Genomic DNA, 23,350 nt, shown 5'->3' on the forward strand with positions numbered 1-23,350 from the left:
AGGAGATTGGGCATCTGAGAAATACCTTTTACTAATTAGCGAATCTTCATTTCTTTACACCAAGGTTTTATATTTATTAGGCTTTTAATCATTACAAATAACTATTACTATCAAGTGTTTATGCCAGGCACCATTCTAGTCACTTTTAGTGAATGCTGTTTGATTTTTACTGTAACTTCCAGGAAGGGCTATGAAACGCACGTTTTACAGGCAAGAGACCTTGCTGAGTCTTAAAAAGGTCCAATAACTTAGCCAGAGCTGCCAAGACAGGAAATGGCAAAGCCAGGGTGCAAATCCAGAGGATCTCCCTCCAGAGCTCGTGCTTTCAACCCTGTGATGTCCTGTACTCTTACTATTGGGATCAGTGACTGGGTCTTGTCATTGTGGTAGAAATGGGTTAAGCCATTGCCTGTGACCCATGTTCTGTATGGGCGTTGGTTTGAATTCTGATCAGAGCTCCCGGGTAATGTTCCTTGGAAAGCAACGGAAGGTGGCCTAAGTGTTGAACCTCTGTTACCCATGCAAGAAACCCAGGGGAGGTCCAGGCACTAGGATTTGAGCTGGCCCATCCCTGTTCAGTGGGGCCATTTGGGGAGTAAACCAGTGGATGAAAGATCTCTCTGTCTCTCCCTTTCTGTAACTCTGCCTTTAAATAAGTAAATCTTATAAAAAGAGACTGAGTGAAAAATACACAGTCTGGAAATGGAAAGATCTAAAGTAAGCAGTGCAGTGACCTTTAGCTTTTCCATTTACCACTCCATTTCCCAAAGCTCATCACTGCTGTTTGTTCCTTGTGATTTCTTCTGGAAAAGCTGTTCATGTATATCAAGATCTGTATTTTAAAATTTATACTAAGGTACCATATTGTATGTGCTGTCTTGTTTCACCTAAGAATTAAAGTCTTTTTTTATTTCTATCCTTCTATATCCAGCTATCTATATGGTAACTGTATTTTAAATACTGAGTTCATTATTTGCTTGTATCAAAGTTTATATAACTAGTCTGTTGGTCGCTTTGATTCCTGTTACAAAAGGACTGTGGTAAATATCCTTATGCAATTATATTTTTTTAAAAAATTTTATTTATTTTTATTTGAAAGATTTTACAGAGAGGAGAGACAGAGAAAGATCTTTCCCTCCCTGGTTCACTCCCCAGATGGCCATAGCGGTTAGATCTGAACCAAAGCCAGGAGCCTCTTTTGGGTCCCCTATGTGGGTTCAGGGTCCCAAGCTTTGGGCCATCCTTGACTGCTTTCCCAGGCCACAGACAGGGAGCTGGAAGGAAAGTGGGGCTGCTGGGACACAAACCGGCATTATGGGATCTTGGTGCATACAAGGTCCTCACTTTAGGTACTAGGCTACTGTGCCAGGTCCTTAACAAACTTTTATGAACTTGTTGGCGTTTATCTTAAAATTTTAAGTCTAAACTATGTGTTTAGTTTTTGTTTTCTGTCTCTGTTTATCTGTCAAGTGACAAATGGCCCACAGCTGTGAGAGCAAATGGACATCTCCTCCTCAACTCTGAGAAGGTAAGGCTCACTCCTCCTGAGCATGTATGAGCTTTTTCCTTGAAGAGTGATTTGTTTGAAAGGCAGAAAGGGAGAGATGAAGGGAGTTCTTCCATCTGCTGGCTCACTGACTGGCCTGGTCCAGTCCCAGCTCTTGCAGTCATAGAAAGAACTTCCTGTGACTGTCTTTCCATCTCTCTTCTCTCTGCCTTTAAAAAATGTAATAAAACCAGCAGCATGAAGTTTAAAGTCTTACAGAAATGTAGAGCCTATCTAAGTAAGCTGTAAGTGCAGGCAGGAGTAACAGGCTAATAACTAGGTACAGAACCTCCTGAAAGTGCTTCGCTTTGTCCTTCAAGAACACACGAGCTCTGACTACAGATGCTGAGGGAGGTTATGGGGGTGAGGAGGTGGTGCCTCTGGAGCTCTCTGGGGTACAAGGGGCTCTCTGTCGAGTGGCAGGTGGTCTGACTCCTGAAATGGCAGCAGCAACATTCAGTTAATCCTATTTATCGAATAACCTTCTGTTTGCAATTTTGCTTCTGTGGGGGCATTCTTTTTCTGTTAGAGAGGCTATGTTTTTAATGATTTATTAATAAGTTGCCTTTACAGTTTTTACATGAAAAAAGATTTATATATATATATATATATATATAAAATAAATAAAAACCCCAAACAATCTACACCAAACAGGAAAACTGCTATTGAGAATTGTCTGCTTTGCATTGACTATTTCATAGACTTTGTTAGATCGACTTTTGATTATTAAGCTCATTTCTTTTTTGTTTTCTTTTAAAGACTTATTTATTTTTATTACAAAGTATATATATATACTGAGAGGAGGAGAGATAGAGAGTAAGATCTTGTGTCTGATGAATCACTCCCCAAGTGACCACAATGGCCGGTGCTGTGCTGGTCCAGAGCCAGGAGCCAGGATCCAGGAGCCAGGAACTTCCTCCAGGTTTCCCACGTGGGTGCAGGGTCCCAAGGCTTTGGGCCGTCCTCGACTGCCTTCCGGGCCACAGGCAGGGAGCTGGATGGGAAGCGGGGCTGCAGTGATTAGAACCGGCACCCGTATGGGATCCCGGCACATCCAAGGCAAGGACTTTAGCCACTAGGCCATGCCGCCGGGCCCAGCTCCTTTCTTTTTACGTAAGAACTGAAAATGCCATTTTCTAATAGATGTTGCTAGAAATGGTATATTCTTGTGTGTTTCTAAGCATTGCTATATTGTTTTTATTAGAACAAACTACTCTTTCCATGTGGTAGAAATGATGTGATGATCTTTGGCATCAGTAGAGCTGTGGTAACAATATGAAAGCTTTAGAACTGTAAAGGTTGCTAGACTAGGAGTGGTGCCTGATCCATGCTGCTCTAAGTCAAAAATGCAGCTTCAACAATCAATTATTGAGACTTGACCTCAAGGAGGTTCCTAAAATTCTGCATCTAAGCTAGTCCCGCCTCAGATTGTCCTTTCTATGACTAATTACTTTGATGCTTTTTCTTATGTAACCAGCTGACGTGTTCCAGATAGAGTTGAATCGTCCTACATGTTTAATCCCGTTTCCTGAGGAAAATACAGGCCAGGGGGAATCACAGTGGTCTGAGGGGCAGGCTGGACGTCCTGTCCTGGTTCTGTCTGGTTAGCTGACCACCTCAGACAAGTCATTTTATGGGCTCATCTTTCCATATGTCAGTTTATTTGCTTGTTTTTATTTAGTTTTTTAGTTTGATTTCGATTCATGTATACAGGTTCTTACTAATAACCTAATTGCTGGCGTTCTGTTTCAGATGTCAAAATCCACTGGCAACTTCCTCACTTTGACGCAAGCTGTTGAAAAATTTTCAGCTGATGGTGAGTATGGTTTTTTGTTACTGTTGTTGTGTAGGGTCTCACTCTTTTCAGGTAAAAAAAGGCAAGTTAAAATTGGTGTTGCAGGGCCTGATACAGTAGCCTAGTGGCTAAAATCTTTGTTTTGCACACGCTGGAATCCTATATAGATGCTGCTTTTATTGCCGGCGACCCCACTTCCCTTCTGACTCCCTGCTTGTGGCCTGGGAAAGCAGTCGAGGACGGCCCAAAGCCTTGGGACCCTGCCACCCGTGTGGGAGACCTGGAGAAGGCTTCTGACTCCTGGCTTTGTATTGGTGCAGCTCCAGATTTTGTGGTTGGTTCAGGAGTGAATCAAAAGGTGGAGGATCTTTGTCTGTTTCTCCTCCTCTCTGCATATCTGACAAGAAAAAGGAACCTTAAAAAAAAATAAATCTTTTTTTTTTTTTTTGACAATCCTTACAAATTTAATTGGGGTAAAAAAGGTTCAAGGCCTAAAGGGGGATATAGAGGAAAAAAAAATCTTGAAAGAACAAAAGTGGAGCAGCCAGGACTCAAACTGGCAGCATCCTTATAGGATAATGGTGTTATAGGTGGTGACTTGACTCAAGAAGCCAGAACTCACATACTGTGTTTGTTTTAGGCATGCGCTTGGCGCTGGCTGATGCCGGTGACACCGTGGAAGATGCCAACTTCGTGGAAGCCATGGCAGATGCAGGCATTCTCCGTCTGTACACCTGGGTGGAATGGGTGAAAGAAATGGTTGCCAGCAGGGACAGCCTGAGAAGTGGTCCTGCCAGCTCTTTCAATGATAGAGTGTTTGCCAGGTAAACCGTGGACCCAACCACCTTGTACTTCATAGAGCTGCATAGTCCCGGGTGCATTTTTAAAGTTTCCTGAAATTAATTAGATATTAACGATAGCTGCTTTTTGCTGGGGGCTCACTTGTTGCAGACACTATGCTAAGTTCTTGGCGTCTATTCTCCAACTTTACCCTCAAATCTGTTGTTCTGTTTTATAGATAAAGACATTGAATCTCAGAAAAATTATTTCATTAAACTCCCCATTGCTGAATTACTAAAGCTAGTAATTGCAGAGTTGTTGTGTGGACTTGCTCCTGTCTGTTCTCCAACACCTGCGGGGCATACTGCGCTGACCAAGGTTGTGTGTCGGCCTCTGTCTCAGGCGATGTCCTCCGCACTGATGTGCTTCACAGCAGAGAGAAGCACTCACCTGTCTCAGTAGGAATACACTACAGATTTAAAGAAAATTTGGAGACAGTGTCCTGTGAATTCTGGATTTCTTGAAAAAATTAACAGGATTTTGCAGGGGAAAGAGAAAGCTTGCTTTTAAGTTGTGGAAAGGGAATGTTATTTCTCTGAAGTGCAGTGTGTGGAAGGCAGAGGTGGTAGATGAAGCAAGTTGTGCTGGAATAGGCTAACTTAAGATGAGCTGGAGGTGGTATTAGCAGGTTTTTTTCCCCCTAATATTTGGTGCCAGTTGCTTAAAATGGAGCAATTAAAACCTAACCCAGCTGTTTGAATATTGCATTTTGTTTGGAATAAAATTTTTAATCAAGAACTGTTTTGCATGGCAGAAGGGTCCTAAGGCTTTGTGCTACCCTTTGCTGCTTTCCCAGGCTGTATGCAAGGTCCTAGCGCTGGCTTCCCCATGGAGCAGTCAGGACACGAACAGTGCAACAGTGCACGTATAGGATGCTGGTGCTGGCAGGCAGAGGGCAGTGAGGCTAGGCCGGAGCACTGGTCCCTACCAAGGACTTCTTGAGTGTGCTTTGTTAACATTACCAGCAGGAACCCTGCAGTGTCTGCTGAGGGCGTTGATGATGGAGAGACAGCCAAGATGGCAGTGTAAGGACCACGAAGACAGTTACATGCAGGCAGGTTGGAACGTGTCAGGCATCGTGTTCGTTCCCCTTCGCAGAAGCAGCGTTTTATACCTGTAGATCATTGCCTTCATACTCAGTAATGGTTTTTCTTTTTCCCTTTCAATAGTGAAATGAATGCAGGAATTATAAAAACAGATCAAAACTATGAAAAGATGATGTTTAAAGAAGCTTTGAAAACAGGGTTTTTTGAGTTTCAGGTAGGCTATCCTTTTTGTTGGCTATAAAACATATTTTGTGTGAAAATGATGTAGATGTGTTTTCCCCTTTTTTTTCCTTTCAATTACGTAACATAATTGCATATTTGAGGTGAACATTATGAGAAAGCTTGCCAAGAAAATTTTTAATTCATAATTAATTCTTGATTTTAAACTATTTTGTGTATTTTTTCCATAAAATTAATTTTTAAAAATACTTTTCTGTTTCTTTAAATTGTCTTCATTTAATATAAAGACTTTTGTTTGACCTGTGAACATTAATAAAGAGATGAAATACAAAAATCAGTTGTAGTTCTTGGCAAAGTTTCAGCACAAAAAAAAAAAAAAATCTAAAATGTATTCTCAGGGTTTCCACCAGGTGTCAGTGTTTCCTCAAGTTTGATTTCAGGTGATTCAAGTATAAAAATGTAACTTTATTCTGTTTTGTGAAACATCACGTTGAGATTTATGTAACTTGATTTTGAGAGCTGTGGTTAAGTAAGGATAAGTGCTGAGCGTAGCAGTGTGTCGTATTTATAGCCTTTTTGATATTTAATATTGTTCCTATAAGCTGCTCAGAGCATTCACTCTTGCTTAGTACACAGTTAAAATTGTTCAACTTGTTGTTTCAGCTGCAGAATATCTTTTTCAAAAATGCTTTTTGGGGATTACTGATACAAAGCTTCAATATCTATTGAACAAAGATTGGTATGCATTCACCTACAGGTTTTAAAAATTAAAGCCACTGAATAAATTTAGTAAATACATTTTACATTTTGTATTAGCTTGTTGAGTTTTTAAAGCCTAAAAAGTTAAAAATGTATTAAAATCAATTATTTTCTTTGTTTTAAAGAAGAGATATAAGGGAAATGATAGATGATTTCAAATTTTGTAGGCCGCGAAAGATAAATACCGTGAATTGGCCATGGAAGGCATGCACAGAGAACTCGTGTTCCGGTTCATTGAAGTTCAGACACTCCTGTTGGCTCCGTTCTGTCCACATTTGTGTGAACATGTCTGGACACTTCTAGGAAAGGTACCGTTATGTGTTTAGCATGTAGTGGATGGTTTTATTTTTGGCCTCATCCAGTGTTACAGTGTATACTGAACATAGTATCTAAGAAGAGTGGGAGGCTGGATAGGCCTTCTCCCTTTATCTCTCTCCTTACCCCAGATACAGAAAAAATAATAGTAATAATATGGAAACAATGGTCTTACCCACTTTCCTGTAGCCCTTGACCCTTTGGTCCCTAATCAGTTATGCAAAGATTATCAAAATAATTACAAAAAAAAAAGAGAGAGAGAGAAAAAAAGCTGAAAATGAGTATTTCAGAAAGAATGCCAGGTTTTTCATCGGAATTATTACAGTAGTTCAAATACAAATCAGAGTCACCTCCTGTGTAGACAGACATGTTGTTTATATAGGTTTATTTATAAACATAACCAAATATGTATTGTAAAGGCTATGATTATGTGCATAATGTTTATCACTCAATTCCCAGCTGCTAGAAAGTGCGCTAGTGTATTTGAATATGTTCAGGTATACATTTTTAATACATTTGTAGCTAATACTGTTCTTCTCAGCTGCTAAAAATGTAAAAAGATGGAAAACTATATAAGCAACTGTTAGGAACTGCTTATAAACAAAGCTGGAAGTGTGTGTTTGCATGAATATTCTTGTTTTATATGAAACTCCTGGCATGTATAGGACTGTATATTCAGGGGTATTATATTAGCGTCCTTGCTGGGAAGAGAAATACATTTGTTTCTCCCAGGCTTGCACGTAAGTCAGTTGGCTGGTTCAGTCACTCCTTTTCAACCTTATTAGCTGGGCTCGCTCTTCTGTTTTTCAGTGCGTGAGTGAAAGATGTGCTCATGCTCCATACACTGAGTAGCCATTCTGCCTATACCTCGTGTGGTAATAGAAGGAAAACTGAGAACATGCCTAATTTATACACTAGTGATTAACTTTAGGCACATTAGCATTACATAATTTTGTTTGAAAGTGAGCATATGTGTGTGGGTATTAATACACTTGTTTAAATGGGTGCTAATTAAGACTGTAGAGTCAGACTTCACAGCCCAGGGCTGGGGACGTGTGTGAACTGTAGTCAGTCAGGCCTGAGCGTCCTCTGGGCACGCCATTGCAGAGGCGTTCCCTTGGTGAGGACCTGTGATCCAGAATCATGCAATAGCTGTGTGGCTTGATCTCACAAACCTGCCTTTGTGTCTCTTTTCTCTTAAAGCCTGACTCAATTATGACTGCTTCCTGGCCTGTGGCAGGTCCTGTGGATGAAGTCTTGATACGCTCCTCTCAATACCTCATGGAGGTAGCGCACGAGCTCAGACTGAGACTCAAGAGCTATATGATGCCTGCCAAGGGGAAGGTAAGGGCTGTGCTCTAAGATTGTCCCTTAAGATATTAGTCATGTAACAGTAATGAAATTTTACAAGACTAGTTAAAATGTATACTATTATATTCACCGCTAATATAGTTATTTAAGATGCATACTTTTAAAACATTTATTTATTTTTGTTGGAAAGTCAGATTTATAGAGAGAAGGAGATACAGAGAGAAAGATCTTCCATCCACTGGTTCACTCCCTAAATGACCGCAGTGGCTACAGCTGAACTGATCCAGAGCCAGGAGCTTCTTCTGAGTCCCAAGGCATTGGACTTTCCTCTCCTGCTTTCCCAGGCCATGAGCAGGAAGCTGGATGGGAAGTGGAGCAGTTGGGACATGAACCAGCACCCATATGGGATCATAGCGCTTTCAAGGCAGAATTAGCTAATTGAGCCGTTGTGCTCTGGTCCTGCTGCCTACTTTTCATTATTAAAGACAGAGATAGTGTGTTTGGTTTGCATAAATTGCCCTCAAGAAAATTTCTGTTTTTCCTATCATTTAGAAGACAGACAAGCAGCCACCTCAGAAGCCGTCACACTGCACCATTTTCGTGACCAAGAACTACCCTCCCTGGCAGCACATGACCCTGTCGGTTCTGCGAAACCACTTTGAGGTGATGCACTTGCTAGACTAGTTCCTCCTTGTCGTGTGGAATGTTTCTGTGGGTTCGTTGTTGGGATGTTGTTCCGAGGAGTTTGGGGGAAGCCGGGCAACTCTGTTTAGTTCCCTCTCAGCAGGGAGAGTCCAGCTCTAAGATGGAGACCGTGGCAAAGCTGCTTTTTTCCTCACGATGGATCCTTTATGCAAAAATACTGTGAGCCTAGTCTGTCGTTGTATGGGACAGAATCGTTCCATACATGCGGTTACAATTTAGAAAAGCACGGGATTTGCCTCTTGAATTTGTTATGGTTTGTGCAGTGAGATTCATGAAGCTTTAACCTCATTATGCTTGACAGAAATGTAAGCCTGAATATTTCATAAGATTATTAATATTCAATTTGGTAATTACATATAGAAACTCAGAAATGAAAGCTGTTAAAAATTACAGCTGTATATTAACTTAACATTTAAACTTAGTTTTAAGTTTTTCTAAAGGAAAAATATCATTAGTTTTCAGAATGTGAGAATAAAATGTGATATGTCATTTGTCTTTATATTACTGTCCTTGATAGTTCTGGACCATCAAGGTGCCCTCAGACAAAGGCAGACAAAATTGGGTTTTTGGTAAAAGTGCAAGTTAATAATGTGGAAACAGAATCTTTGAGTTTTCAGATATTCATTGGAATTTTGCCTCGTTAATTAAATATCTTTTGTAACGTGGAGGGAAAAAGAGAGCAAATTTTGTTCATCCTTGTGAATCTATTTTTATTGGGAACTCCTCTACCTTTGATCATCTGTAATAGAAATAGTAGGCTTTAGAATCTGCTCGCAGGTTTTGAGTCATAGTTAGCAGAAGAGAGAAGCTGCTGTGGTAGGTGGAGAAATGAACTATGAAGTGGATTCCATATTTATACTAACAATTTTAACAAAGCAGTAGAAGAATCAACTTTAGTATTGAATGGTCCAGGTATTAAAAACGCATTTCTTCCATGTTGTTCCAAGTTAACTTTCTACTTAGTATTTACTCATGAGATTTTTTTTTTTTTGGATTTATTTATTTTTATTAGAAAGTGAGATTTAGAGACAGAGAGAAAGATCTTCCATCCACTGGTTCACTCCCCAAATGGACACAAATTGCCAGAGCTGAACCAGTCTGCATCCAGGAGCTTCTTCTGGGTCTCCCACATGGGTGCAGGGTCCCAAGGCTTTAGGCTGTCCTTGGCTGCTTCCCCAGGCCACAAGCAGGGAGCTGGATGGGAAGTGGAGCAGCTGGGACATGAACTGGAGCCCATATGGGATTCTGGTGTTTGCAATGTAAGGATTTAGCCATTGAGCCATCATGCTGGGCCTGTGGCAACAGTTCGTAAGGGAGAGTGTTCAAAAGCAGCTGTTTATAAATCTTTATGACAGTTGTATAGTTTTTGTATTAGCAAAACTCTTGACATTCTTTCAGAAGTTGAAAACAGATTTTTTTTTTGTAAGAGATTTTTAATTAAGGAAGATGTAATGTTATGGTCCTAGAGATTCTCCTATTGTTAGGAAAGCCTAAATATGCAGTATATTGTGCTCAACAAAAACACATTTCCTGAGTTTAGAGGAAAGAGGAGACTCTTCTGCATTGTTCATCATTTCCTTCTGCATACCCCTCTCCTGCTCTGACAGTGGTAGAGGCCACCATTCCTGGTCTAGCAGACTTCCCACAGCTTCATTCATTATCTGGCATTATATTTAAAATATTTCCCTCTGCTCTTCCTCTTCTTAGGCCAACAGTGGAAAATTGCCTGATAACAAAGTCATTGCTAGTGAACTAGGCAATTTGCCGGAATTAAAGAAATACATGAAGAAAGTGATGCCTTTTGTTGCTATGATCAAGGTAAGCTGTGGAGCTGTTGCAGCTCTGACTAGGAATAATGGAAGAAGGGACACCAGACGGAAGGGGTAAGCCCTGGCAATCGCCCAGCAGCCTGCTAAAAGAGCGCTTTACAATCTGAGCTTGTGAGAAATGAGGTGTCAGGGTTGGGTTTTACCTCTGGAATGGCTGAGTATGTGAAAATATTTTTTATGGAAGACAAATTGGTTTAGAATTGCTGTCTTAAATTATTTTCTTCAAATTGTTTTCCTTTTCAATTTGGGGAGGAAGCATATTCTTTTGGTTTATATTAATGTATTTCATTAGATCCTATTCCTGGAACCAGGATTTTACAATTGTATAGGTTTAGCTTAACAGGATAAATATCCTTTGTAAAAGGGATTAGATTTTCTTATGAAGGATTCCATTGGTATTTTGAGTTGCATGTTCTTTGTTGTGAAGGCTCTCATTTAGATTTGGAGAAGCAGTATCTGAAACTGAGTGTTTTGTTTATTTGTTTTGTTTTGCTTTACTTTTTAAGATTTATTTTATTTTACTTGAATGCTAGAGTTATGGTGGGATAGATAGGAAGGGGGAGAGACAGAGAATTCTTCCGTCCACTGATTCACTCCCCAAGTGGCTGCAACAGCCAGAACTGGTCTGATTCAAAGCCAGGCGCCAGGAGCTTCTTTGGATCTTAAGTGTGTGTCCCAGGCTGCTACCCAGGAGTTGGAAGTACCCATTTTGGATGTTGGTGCCACAGGCGGAGGCTTGGTGTGTTACACCATGGCGCTTACCACTGTTTTAAAGATTTAAAAACCATGCTTTGCATTATTTGCAGTGCTGCTCAATCATACCTTACTTTAAATAATAATTACTCTGCTCTGGCAAGTCCATTAATGAACAAAATAGCTAAGGGAAATCTTGAGTCTAAGGCCCTCCCTTTAATTGTAAAATTTGAAGATTTGTTAAACTGAGAGGAGAGTGCTTTGAAGGATATATAACATGTTCAACAGATTCTTAATTTTGTGTTTTGAAACCATTTGGCTACAGGAAAATCTGGAGAAGATGGGGCCTCGTGTTCTGGATTTGCAGTTGGAATTTGATGAGCAGGCAGTGCTACTGGAGAATATCGTCTACCTGACTAACTCCCTGGAGGTGAGAGGACCAGAGAGTGTGGTCTGCAGTCATCCGTGGCAAACGGTGGTCTAGTTATTCTTATATAACTTCATCTTTATGTGGTTTGTATTTTTGCCAAATATATCAAAGATACTTTTTGGAGGGAAAGAGAATGGGCAGGAAAAAAAATTGCAGAAAGAAAAAACGATCTATCCTCATCTTTATCAGATATCTTGTATATAAAAAAAACCAATTGTGTATGACTGGGTATTCCTGCTCATATGATTTTGAAGTGAAGGGGGAAAGATGTTACTGAAGAGCTTTGAAATACCATGCTGACTTTCTCCTCCGTGCAGACCTAGGATTCACAAGATTGAGTCTCCTGTGGGGACTGAGAGTCCTGGTTGCACCCAGAGAGACCCTCGCCAGCTGGACTTAGTCCAGGTTTTTGTCTTTCTGCATGTCAGAATACAACCACGAGACACAGGTGGAAGTGAACAGAAGAGCAGGACTTAAGGAAAGCCAGAGAGATAATATACCTGAAGACATAAATGTGTTCAACCTTTAGCGAAAGAATTGCTTCCAGCCTGAGAGGGCCTGATGGAAGATCCAAAGGAGGCAGGGTTTGGGTTGGTGCCGCTGTGTGTGACGACTTCCAGGAAAGTCAGGCTTAGCTGCGTGATCTTGGCGTGCTGAGACTTTAGCACTGCGGGATCGGCATGGGAAGTGAGGGAATTTGGGCGGTGCAGTTGGCTTGGCTGTTGGCTGTCTTTGGTTCCTTAATCCTTTCTGACTCCCCTCTTCACCTGCTTCAGTTTTACTGTCCGATTAAAAAACTAGAGCAGTTCCCGTAGTTTCCATGCACCCATGAGCGTCTCCCCATCCCGTTTCTGCCCCAGTTACCACTTCAAATATAGATTCTAAAAATGCTTTCTCTTAGACAACTTAGGTGGAAGGAGAAATAATATGCTCTAGAAAACTGTGTTAGAGGACTTAAAAAGTACTTCCAGTGGTAATAAAAACACTAAAGTAAGAAAAAAAAGGTTTGGAACTTGGATAAAACTGTTTCATGAAATATGGACATGAAAGTTTAAATAAACATTTTATTTTAAAATATTTATTTGAAAGACAAAGACAGAAAAAGGAAGAGGGAGAGAGACTTTCTATCCACTGATTTCCCCTCCACATTCCTTTGGTGGCCTCAGGCCCAGCGAGGGCTGGAAGCCTGGAGCCAGGAATGCAGCACACCAGAGGGGCGCAGGACATCTCCCTGAGCCATGATCACGGCCTCCCAGGGCTTGTGCTGTGAGAAGCTGGAGTTAGAGCCAGCCACTAAGCTAAATACTTTAAAGAAAGAATGTGTTGAAGAGAATTAATAGATACTTATTTTATGTAGATCTCTAAGCATTAATGTATTTTTATGTGGGTCAAAAAAATGTGGCTTTTTTTTTTATTTGGGCCATGGGGACACATCTTATTCAGGATCATTTTCCATAAGTAATGTGCTACATTTCTGATCTTTACTTCCATTAACTGAAGTTGAACCTTTTTTTTCCCCTGAATGGTAAGTTTCTAAACTTCTGTTTACCAAAGTATAAGCTTTTTCTGTGGATTTCCATGTTTTCTTCACTGATAGATAACATGCTGGATTTCGGAAAATGGTAAATGCAATCATTTAAGTAAGAATGCTTTGAAATATCTTAGACTAGTGTTAAACTGACTGATAACAAATTTCCTTTAATGTTTATTGGGAAAATAATAAAATTTCAGAGACCATTTCATGCTAAGTAGGTAATCTAGTTTTGCTTTTGGTGAAATGAAGGTTAATTTCAGTCATGTTAAGTGATACTAATGACGTGTTTTCCCCTCTGTTTAGCTGGAACACATAGAAGTAAAGCTTGCTTCCGAAGCAGAAGATAAAGTCAGGGAAGACTGCTGTCCTGGAAAGCCACTCTCTGTGTTTAGAACAGAGGTGAGTTGAACGGGGCTCACTGGATTACTGCATTTTAGGGCTTGAGACCTTAGACATCATTAAAGGTGAAGAGATCATTTTAAATATGGAAGGAAGTAAGGTCCAGAGAAGGTAAGTTGCTGGTCTGTTCCAGCAGCGTAGTTTGTTAGAAGTAGGGCTGGATTTAGGGTTTTCTGCTTCCCAGGTTGGTACAAAATTTTTTTTTGTTATTTTACTGTTGCGGATATAACAAATCATCAGATGTTATTTGTGGACTTTAAAGATAAAAGTATGTTTTCAGAAATGTGTTTGTGTTTTAAAAAAATATATAGGACAATTAGAAATTTAAGACTACAAACAGAAAAAAAACCCACAAAAAAACAAAACTTCCAAATTTAAGGTGAAGCTTAGTTTAATTTTTATTCAGGCGTTTTTGGTTTTTGGCATAAGCCAGATTAATGCATCAGTTTAAATTGCACTGAAGTCTCCCTCTCCCCCCATTAAATTTTGGCCTTTGTCATTGAACGTAAAAGGATGTTATAGTTGTTGAATATACTGTTTATTTAGTCTCAAAGCATTCCAGTTGCCAATGCCTGGGAGCATGCAGGAGGCTACAGTCATGTATCTGTTAATCCAAGGACCTGGGCCCCTGCCACCATGTGGGAGCCTGATGGAACAGGAGGTTCCTGGCTCTAGCTTGGCCTGGTCCCCGCCACTTGGGGTGCAAACCAGTGAATGGACCATCTCTTCCTTGCTCTCCTTTTGTCTCTGCCTCTCTCTCAGGCACTCTGCCTTATCTTTGAAAAAAATTTAATATTTGGAAGGCAGAATTACAAAGAGGAGAGACATAGAAATGTCCTCAGGGCTAGACCAGGCCAAAGCCAGGAGTTGGAAATAAGAACTTGGTCTCTTTCATGGGAGGCAGGAAGCCAAGTCTGTGCCATCTCCTCTCTCGAGCACATTAGCAGGAAGCTGAGCAGAAGCGCAGAGTAGCTGACACTCAGGCTGGCACTGCAGTACGGGCTGCAGGTATCCCAGATGGCAGCTTCACCGGCTGTGCCTCAGTGCCTGCTCCTTTCATGAACTTCTTGAGGTACCCTCATTTTACTTAAACCACTGTAAAGTTTTTTGTTCAGCTACCATGTCTGTAAATCTTTCATAAAGCTCAGCTGACTTCTATCATAAACTGAGCCCTTGACTATAGTATAGCTTTTATAATTTGGAAGGGAATATGGTGTAAAACTGGGTTTGATCCTTGCCCTGCCACGTGTTAGCTGTGATACTTGAACTGATTTCTTGATCATTCTTGTTTTGAGCTTCTAATTTACAAAATGCTATCTGAAAGAACTATGTTTTAAAATGCAGAACTCATGTTTGTGAAGTACTTAGCACAGTGTCTCCCACATAGTAGGAATTCAGTGACTAATGGTGATTCTGGAGGAGAAAATGTAGCTGTTGTTACTGTCCGTCGTCGGTGCTGACATATGTGGACGTGGCCCAGGCATTTGAATATATGTCTAAGCATGTGCAGCTTTTCTTTCATGTTTAAGGTCATGATTTTAGAAAAGTGACGTTAGATATCTTTCATTGATTATTAAAAATATAGCAGAGATTCTCGAACTGTCCCTTGGTAGCATTCACATCTTACTTGCTATCACAAATATCACTCTTTGCTTTCCTAGCCTGGTGTGTCAGTTTCTCTGGTGAATCCCCAGCCGTCCAATGGCCACTTCTCAACCAAAATGGAAATCAGGCAAGGAGACAACTGTGATTCCATAATCAGGCGTTTAATGAAAATGGACCGAGGAATCAAAGGTATGTCACTTTCCTGAAGCTCCCATTTGGCAGGAGCTTGTGGATTTGATGATTGTCTAGAAGAGGGTGAATTGAAAATAACTGGTTTCCTTAGAAATAGTGGTGTGATACTGTGAACTGAGTACTAGTCCAGAATCAAAAAACCTATTCTGTGTGGGACTCTGGCCGTATTGCCTGGTGACGTTCTCATGTCACCTCAGCTCTAAACTGACTTCTGTTTTAGTGAAACGAGGACATTGGATTTACTCTGTCTAGCTCTAAAGTTTATTATTTGAAAGGCAGAGTTACAGCCTCATCTCCCAATGATTACAATGGCTGTGGCTGGGCCAGGCTCAAGCCACGACCTGGGAGCTTCTCTAGGTCTTGCAGGTGGATGCAGGTACCCAGACACTTGGGCGTTTTCTGCTGCTTTCCTAGACTAAAGGCAGGGAGCTGGATGGCGCTGTAGGAGATGACTACTTGTTACACCAGTGTTGACTCCTCACTGTAAAGTTTTTTTTTTTTTAAGATTTATTTTTATTGAAAAGACAGATTTACAGAGAGAAGACAGAGAGAAAGATTTTTGACCTGTTGGTTCACTCCCCAAGTGGCTGTAATGGCTGGAGCTTAGCTGATCTGAAACCAGGAGCCAGGAGCTTCTTCCAGGTCTCCCATTTGGGTGTAAGGTCCCAAGGCTTTGGGCTGTCCTTGACTGCTTTCCCAGGCCACAAGCAGGGAGCTGGAAAGGGATATGAACTGGTGGCCATATGGGATCCTGGCACATGCAAGGCGAGGACTTTAACCACTAGGCTGCTGCGCTGGGCCTCACTGTAAAGTTTTAACAAGTAATTTGTGTCTCTCATGTGTCCTTAATATCTTAAACCAGGTATCCTGTTAAATCTGTTCCTGGGGAAGAACAACAGGATAAAAGTTTTTGATTGTCTACCATGAACCACATTAATGATTTGACATTTTTATAACCCCATAACAGAATATTAATTATCCCCTTTTTTACATATGATGATGTTAAGGCTCAGAAGGGCTGGGTCTTGTGAAAAGCTCATTCAGCTAGGAAATCTTGGAGCTGGAGTTCACACTCAGGCCTGTTTAACACAGAAGCTTATGTTTGGTTTTCGTAATAGTGTGCCTTCAGGTAAAATATGTCAGTCCCTCTAAATTTCTTACCAGGATTAAGCTTTATCATCTGTGATTAGATTCAAAGTGATAACTAATGCTGCCCCCCACTCGCCCCCAGCTAAGTCCTACACTGAGCAGAATATTAAGGAAGTTAGTGTGTCTCTGCATTACTTTTCTTCTGAATTATGAAGACAAATTAGTGTTGATATTCTCTAGTTTGCATTCTTCTTGCACTTTTTGGACAACAATCAAAAGTTGTTTGGACAACTTTTTATCAGTATAAATATTTTCTAAAGTGTTTTGATGAACCCCAGACAGTGAAATGATTTATGGAATTATGCTTGATCAAGGTGGTAATTCCTTAAGATATAAGTCTTGAAATAACCGTTTGCAGTTTGTTCTACCCAGTGTTTTGTGTGCTTTTGGTTATTTAGCTGCATTCCCTGGGCAGCCTGTGATCTGGAGGACTGGGGTGCGCACAGGGTACTGTTAGCTCTGCTTCTAGGCACGGGGCTAGGCTACTGAGGCACGTAGTTACCACCTTGGAACATCACAGGGCACAGGGGACAGGTGCAGCTGAGAGGAAGGTGGGATTATTTTCAGCTGTGGTGAGCAGAGATCAAGTTATGGAGGAAATACTGCTTGGGTGGGCCTTGAGAAGTTCACATATGTAAGGTGAGGGCACATGGCGTGCTAGGAGGGACAGGCCAGTCACTGGGTTCACTGTGTACAGGGTGTCGTTACCAGGAAGGTACCTGGCTTAGGGATGGTCTGGTTCTAGACATACTTTATAATTGTGGGAAATTTTGTATCAATGAAAATTTGTCATTTTTAAGTGTATATTCCTTGACATCTAGCATTTTATGTTGTGAAGCCAGCATCACCATCTTTCTCTAGAAAACGTAACTGCCCATTCTAACCCGTTCTGTTCCCTGATAACCCCTGCTATGCTTTCTGACTCTTGGTACCTTCTATAAGGTGGGTATGTATTTGTCCTCTTTGGTTTATCTTAATTCCCTTAGTGAAAGGTTCTTGTGTTCTTCATGTTGTTACATGTATCATGTTCACTCAGTAAATCAAATTATAGCTAGATGGCTCCATTTTTAGAGCTTATGGGCCATAAGAGCACAACTTAAATGTTTGAAAATAAGAACTCACAGGAAGCCATTTTATAGCTTGCAGTTTTGCTTAATATGTTCAGTAATGAGAAGATTGTGTTTAAGAATTTTTTGCCTTAAAGAATACTGTAGTGTTTTTTTTTTTTTTAAGATTTATTTTTAATTACAAAGTCAGATATACAGAGAGGAGGAGAGACAGAGAGGAAGATCTGTCTGATGGTTCACTCCCCAAGTGACCGCAATGGCCAGAGCTGCGCTGATCCCAAGCCAGGAGCCAGGAGCTCCTCCAGGTCTCCCACATGGGTGCAGGGTCCCAAGGCTTTGGGTAGTCCTTGATTGCTTTCCTAGGCCACAGGCAGAGAGCTGGATGGGAAGTGGAGCTGCCGGGACTAGAACTGGTACCCATATGGGATCCTGGCTCTTGCAAGGCGAGAACTTTAACCACTACGCTGTCATGCCGGGCGCACTGGGTGGTTTTCAAAGAAAATAGATGTTTGTGTGGACATTGGAACTGATTATGCTCAGATATTAGCACACAGGAGAGTGTATTCTCGTATTGAGAATCATATAACAACATGTTGAAGTTATTAAATGTGCACTTATTTGGTTCTACAGAATAGTGCTGAAATGTTTTTTCTCTCATTGGCCCTCTGGCGTAATTCTTGCCTCCTTTATCATTGCTAGTTTGGAATAATGTTATCATAAAGTGTTTTAAGTTTGGTGTTACTAGTTGCTATAAATTTTAGAGAGCAGAAACGGAGGAGTTTGAAATTGATATTTCTGTACAAAAGAAATATAACCTTGGTACTTTTCTAATAGTCTTCAGGGTGCTTTAATATCTAAGGGGGCTGAGCATATTGAATACAGTAAAGAATGGAATTCAATAATGTAGTTCTCAGTCTGCCTGCTACAATAGCCAGCAAGTCGTCCAATTAGTGCCAATTGTATTGAGGGTGATTATGAGCCAGGTCTAGGAGGAACTGTACCAAAACCATTGTTTCACTCCACGAAGGCCTCTGAGCGACTATTTGATGATAATGACTTGAAATCACTCACAGCTCATGCCACATATGAACTAATAACTTGGAGGTGAAGAGGTCTGTTTCACATTATCAATCCCTGGGCACTTTGAATCACTCTCATCTTTTTGTTAAGTGCCTTGAATCTTGCATGGTTGTGGACTTAGATTTAACCTTTTCAATGATAAAAGCAATCTGGCATAAGAAAAGATAGTAAAACCACCAAGAAAATGCTAAGAATTTATGGGCAGTAATGAACTACACGGTGAAACATCAAAGAAAATGTGTTTTGTCACTTAGAAGCCTGGTTGAATATTAAGGTTTCTTTGAGATGGTTTGAATTTGAATTGGTTGCAGTAGTGAGAAGGACTGTTGGGGAAATTGAGAAAGAAGCAGATTTGCAGTGAAGTTTTTTTTTTTTCCTTAAGTGGAAGATTTTGCATAAAGTCTACTAGTAGGACCTGTCAGTGCTTCTATAGCAAACTGGTACCACTGGTGCGCAAGTTGAGTTGCGATAGCTGTTAAAATGAGTTTTATTATTAACGTAAAAGCTTGGCTGTCGTGGAGCTGTGCATACTTTCCTGTTTGCGCTCTCGGGTTTGTGGTACACCGGGAATAGATGGTGTAGTCTCGGCGGATATGCTCAGACAGGATTTGCTTTCACTGTGGCTGCAGGTAATTGCTCTATAAGCCCCAAGATCTTTTCTATAAACTTGCTGCTCTTCAGTCGTCGTTTCCCAGACAGTAGATTGCCTGCATAAGTTGTATTCCCAGCATAGTTGCCAACTGCATTAATACTTCCTTTAATCTCTTATCCCTCTTGTTTTAAGCTTTGTGTTCATCAGCCAACGTAAGGGAGTGTAGCCCAAGGACCACCCAGGAATTTATTTCTGAAAGGAGCTGGTAATGATTCAGAAATATCTTTTATTCCTGTGGATCAGGTTAAGCATGATTAGCCGTGCCATACTCAACAGTGAAATGCAAACCTAGAGTCAGCATTTGTAGCCTTTTATATGTTTCCCTACCATATGGAATAAAGCCATTTTGTTTTGAAAACTCAGAATTTCTTAAATTCTTTTGGGCTCAATTGTTGGCAAGCTTGTTGGATTGTTAAATGTGTTCAAAGGACAATTTCTCTTTTTTGGTTTTGCTTGTTTGGGGGAAGGGAGCAGGAAGAGTAGGGTAGGACTGGAGTGTGTCTTCAGGCTGCAAGTTCTAAAGGCTGCGCCTTGTCCTTCTGCCTTGCTGTCCTTATCTCTCACCACCTTGTCAGATAGTTTCCATCCTTTGAGCAAAACAAGAAACTGGTAATACTGTTTCTTAGAATTGCATTTTAGAATACTTTTTCTCAGAAAGTATGTCCAAAAAAAGATTTTATAGGTTTCGTGTATTCCAACAAAAAATAAGCTTTTTGATATTTTGAGTAATAATTAAAGCATATATAAAACTGTATGAGATCATATAGGATCGTGCTCAGAAATATACACAGTTCTTCTCCTGTCTTGGCTTGTTATTCCAGGAGGTTAGACAGATTCTGACAGTTTTTTTTATTATTGAAAAGCCAGATTTATTTTTAAAGAAATATTTGTTTATTTTTATTGGAAAGGCAGATACACAGAGAGAAGAAGGGTGAATGGGGAGAGATAGAGAGAAAAAAAAGAGAACGATCTTCCGTCCCCTGGTCTACTTCCCAAGTAGCTGCAATGTCCAGAGTGGAGCCAATCCAAAGCCAGGAGTGTTTTCTAGGTGTCCCACTTGGGTACAGAGTCCCAAGGCTTTGTGTCATCCTTTGCTGCTTTCGCAGTCCACAACAGGGGGCTGAATGGGAAGTGGAGAGGCTGGGATTAGAACTGGAAAGCATATGTGATCCCAGCGGATGCAAGCAAGGATTTAGTGACTAGGTTATCACATAAGGCCCGGAAAGTCAGATTTTTTTTCTTAATTATTTTTATTGGAAAGGCAGATCTACAGAGAGGAGAGACAGAGGGAAAATCTTCCAACTGCTGGTTCACTCCCTAAGTGATCACAATAGCCAGAACTGAGCTGATTCAAAACCAGGAACCAGGAGCTTCCTCCAGGTCTCCCATGCAGTTGCAGTGTCCCAAGGCTTCGAGCCATCCTCTGTTGATTTCCCAGGTCACAAGAAGGGAATTGGAGGGGAAATAGAACATCTAGGAAATGAACCGGGGTGCCCATGTGGGATCCTAGAGCTTGTAGGCAGAGGGTTAGCCACAGCCATTACGCCAGCCTCCAGACTTTGACAATATCTTGAGTAAAAGCTGAAAGGGAATGAAGATTTATTAGATTTTAGCTTTGATCCCAGGGTTGAGTCTTATTTAATAATCTGCTAAAAATATTTTTATTTACATATAAAAGCCAGTGGATTTAAAATGTGGTCATGTTTTCACTGATGATTTGGGTCAGTAGCTATAAGTAAAGACTCATATTGATATACTTTTTTGTTCTAGACCTTTCCAAAGTGAAACTGATGAGATTTGATGACCCACTGCTGGGGCCTCGGCAAGTTCCTGTCCTTGGAAAAGAGCATACTGGAAAGACTTCTATTTCTGAGCATGCTGTTTTCCATGTGGACCTCACAAGCAAGAAAATCCACCTTACTGAAAATGGGCTACAGACAGATATTGGCGACACAATGATATATCTGGTTCATTAAACTCATGCAGATTGGAGACTCATCCTGGTGTGTCAAGACACTACCACTGTGACCGTGTCTGTTGCCTGGTCATGAAAACCCAGTGCTAGACTCCCGTAGTTCTCATGTCTAACCATCCAGTCATACGTGTAACCATAGGTATATGAACTTGTCTTTAATTTCTGGTTTTAATAAATTTTTTCCTCTTCTTTGGATCATGAAGAGAAATGGTTTGTGACATCCTTTTTTGTTTTTTGTTTTTAATAAATTTTATTTTTTATAATGATTACATGGTGGTTCAGGGTGGGAAGGATTGAGGCTTGGGGGAAATTGGATGTACTCATTGCTTCCGAGTTTGCTATTTCTTCTTCTTGTTTCTGGGGAAAGGGGAGAGACAAAGGGGGAAACCACTCATAACTTTCAGTACATCCCAGTATCCGGGGATGAGGAACCGCCACCACATATCAACCCGGAGTCTCAAATGTGTGCATATCTCGAGGGTTCTGACCAAGTGGTTAAAATAGTTCTGACATGCTATCGATTTCACCGATCCGAGGATGATGTCACCCTCCCAATGTCCATTGGCTCCGTTCACCAAGATTTTATGCTGTCATTTGTTTGGGGTAGTTGTCCAGTTAGTTCTGTTCTTGTGCTACAGCACCAAATGAGCTGCCATATTCTCCTTTTACAACAGGACCTGTGTACACTGCTCCACCTTTTTCATTAAGTAGGAAATGTTCTTGCATGCGAGTCCAAGGACCCAGGCCAGGCATCCCAAGCATCAGCGGATCCCCCAGGATTTATTAGATTTTAGCTTTGATCCTAGGGTTGAGTCTTATTTAATAATCTGTGAAAATGTTTTTGTTTACATATAAAAACCAGTGTTTTTATGCAAGTGTTTGCATGCCTTTTATTTATTTTTTTAAAAAGAGGTATGGGATCTACGTCATAGTGTTGAACAAGGCTAAAGAGTATCCATTAGGTGTTTATAGTATATCCATTAAAGACTTGGCTGTATTGTTTCAAAAACAAGAAGTAGTAAATAATAGTCCTGGTATTTTGAGTTTTATTTATTTATTTTTAAGGATTTATTTTATTTTTATTGGAAAGATGTACAGAGAGGAGAGACTGAGAGGAAGATATTCCATCCGTTGATTGACTCCCCAAGTGGCTGCAACGGCCGGAGCTGTGCTAATTCTAAGCCAACAGCCTGGAGCCTCCTCTGGGTTTCCCATGCTGGTGCAGGGTCCCCAACTGCTTTCCTAGGCCACAAGCAGGGAGTTGAAGGGGAAGCAGGGCTGTCGGGATTAGAACTGGCACCCACATGGGATCCTGACATGTACAAGGCGAGGACTTTAGCCATTAGACTACTGTGCCAGGCCCGAGTTTTATTTTTTTTAAGATGTATTTTATTTTTATTTATTTTATTAAAATTTTTTAAAATTAATTACATTGCATTTTGTGTCACTGTTTCATAGGCTCTGGGATTCCCCCAACCTTCCCTATACCCTCCACCCATGGTGGATTCCTCCACCTTGGTGCAGTATTACAGTTCAAATTCAGTCAATATTCTTTCATTGCAAGCATAGAGTCCAGCATCTTATTGTCCCGATAAATTCAGTCAGTGGTTTCTTGGGGAGACCATCTCTGGTCTGAAGGTAGAGCTCGCAGAATATCATCCCAATCAATTTAAAGCCACAACATAACATCAACAACAATTTACAACATTATGGAATTAATTGACATGGTATTGAGTAACAAATATGTTTAAAAAATGCAAGTTCTCAACCACATCCTGTGGCTACTTCATTGACATTTCAATTTTAGTTTATAACAGAACTAGCTGCTATACACCTTAAAATGGCTATAGGGTACTATTCAGCTGTCTTGTGTCTATTTTCTTTTTTTTTTTTTAAGATTTATTTTATTTTTATTGGAAAGGCAGATATACAGAGAGGAGAGACAGAGAGGAAGATCTTCCGTCCAATGATTCACTCCCCAAGTGAGCACAACGGCCGATGCCATGCCGATCCGAAGCCAGGAGCCTCTTCCGGGTCTCCCACACGGGTGCAGGGTCCCAAAGCTTTGGGCCGTCCTCAACTGCTTTCCCGGGCCACAGGCAGGGAGCTGGATGGGAAGTAGGGCTGCTGGGCTTAGAACCGGCGCCCATATGGGATCCCAGGCGTGCAAGGCGAGGACCTTAACTACTGCGCCACCGCTCCGGGCCCTTGTGTCTATTTTCATTTTAATATTTAGCAGTTCATAGTG

General features: G+C 40.8%; 1 protein-coding gene across 1 annotated transcript in view; it reads left to right on the forward strand.

Moving 5' to 3' along the window:
- Positions 1-21,284, forward strand: part of LARS1 (leucyl-tRNA synthetase 1) — a 50,597-nt gene extending 29,313 nt beyond the window's left edge. The window contains exons 21-32 of the mRNA XM_040999143.1: positions 1,471-1,528; positions 3,299-3,362; positions 3,982-4,165; positions 5,351-5,441; positions 6,334-6,474; positions 7,685-7,825; positions 8,345-8,455; positions 10,205-10,315; positions 11,345-11,449; positions 13,287-13,382; positions 15,044-15,176; positions 20,898-21,284. Coding sequence (XP_040855077.1) covers positions 1,471-1,528; positions 3,299-3,362; positions 3,982-4,165; positions 5,351-5,441; positions 6,334-6,474; positions 7,685-7,825; positions 8,345-8,455; positions 10,205-10,315; positions 11,345-11,449; positions 13,287-13,382; positions 15,044-15,176; positions 20,898-21,103 — 1,441 coding nt within the window. The 3' untranslated portion in view covers positions 21,104-21,284. The remainder of the gene's footprint in view (positions 1-1,470; positions 1,529-3,298; positions 3,363-3,981; positions 4,166-5,350; positions 5,442-6,333; positions 6,475-7,684; positions 7,826-8,344; positions 8,456-10,204; positions 10,316-11,344; positions 11,450-13,286; positions 13,383-15,043; positions 15,177-20,897) is intronic.
- The last annotated feature ends 2,066 nt before the right edge of the window (positions 21,285-23,350 follow it).

Source organism: Ochotona curzoniae, unplaced genomic scaffold (genome assembly GCF_017591425.1).
Source record: "Ochotona curzoniae isolate NIBS_2020 unplaced genomic scaffold, NIBS_Ocur_1.0 contig_1, whole genome shotgun sequence".
Lineage (NCBI taxonomy): Eukaryota > Metazoa > Chordata > Mammalia > Lagomorpha > Ochotonidae > Ochotona > Ochotona curzoniae.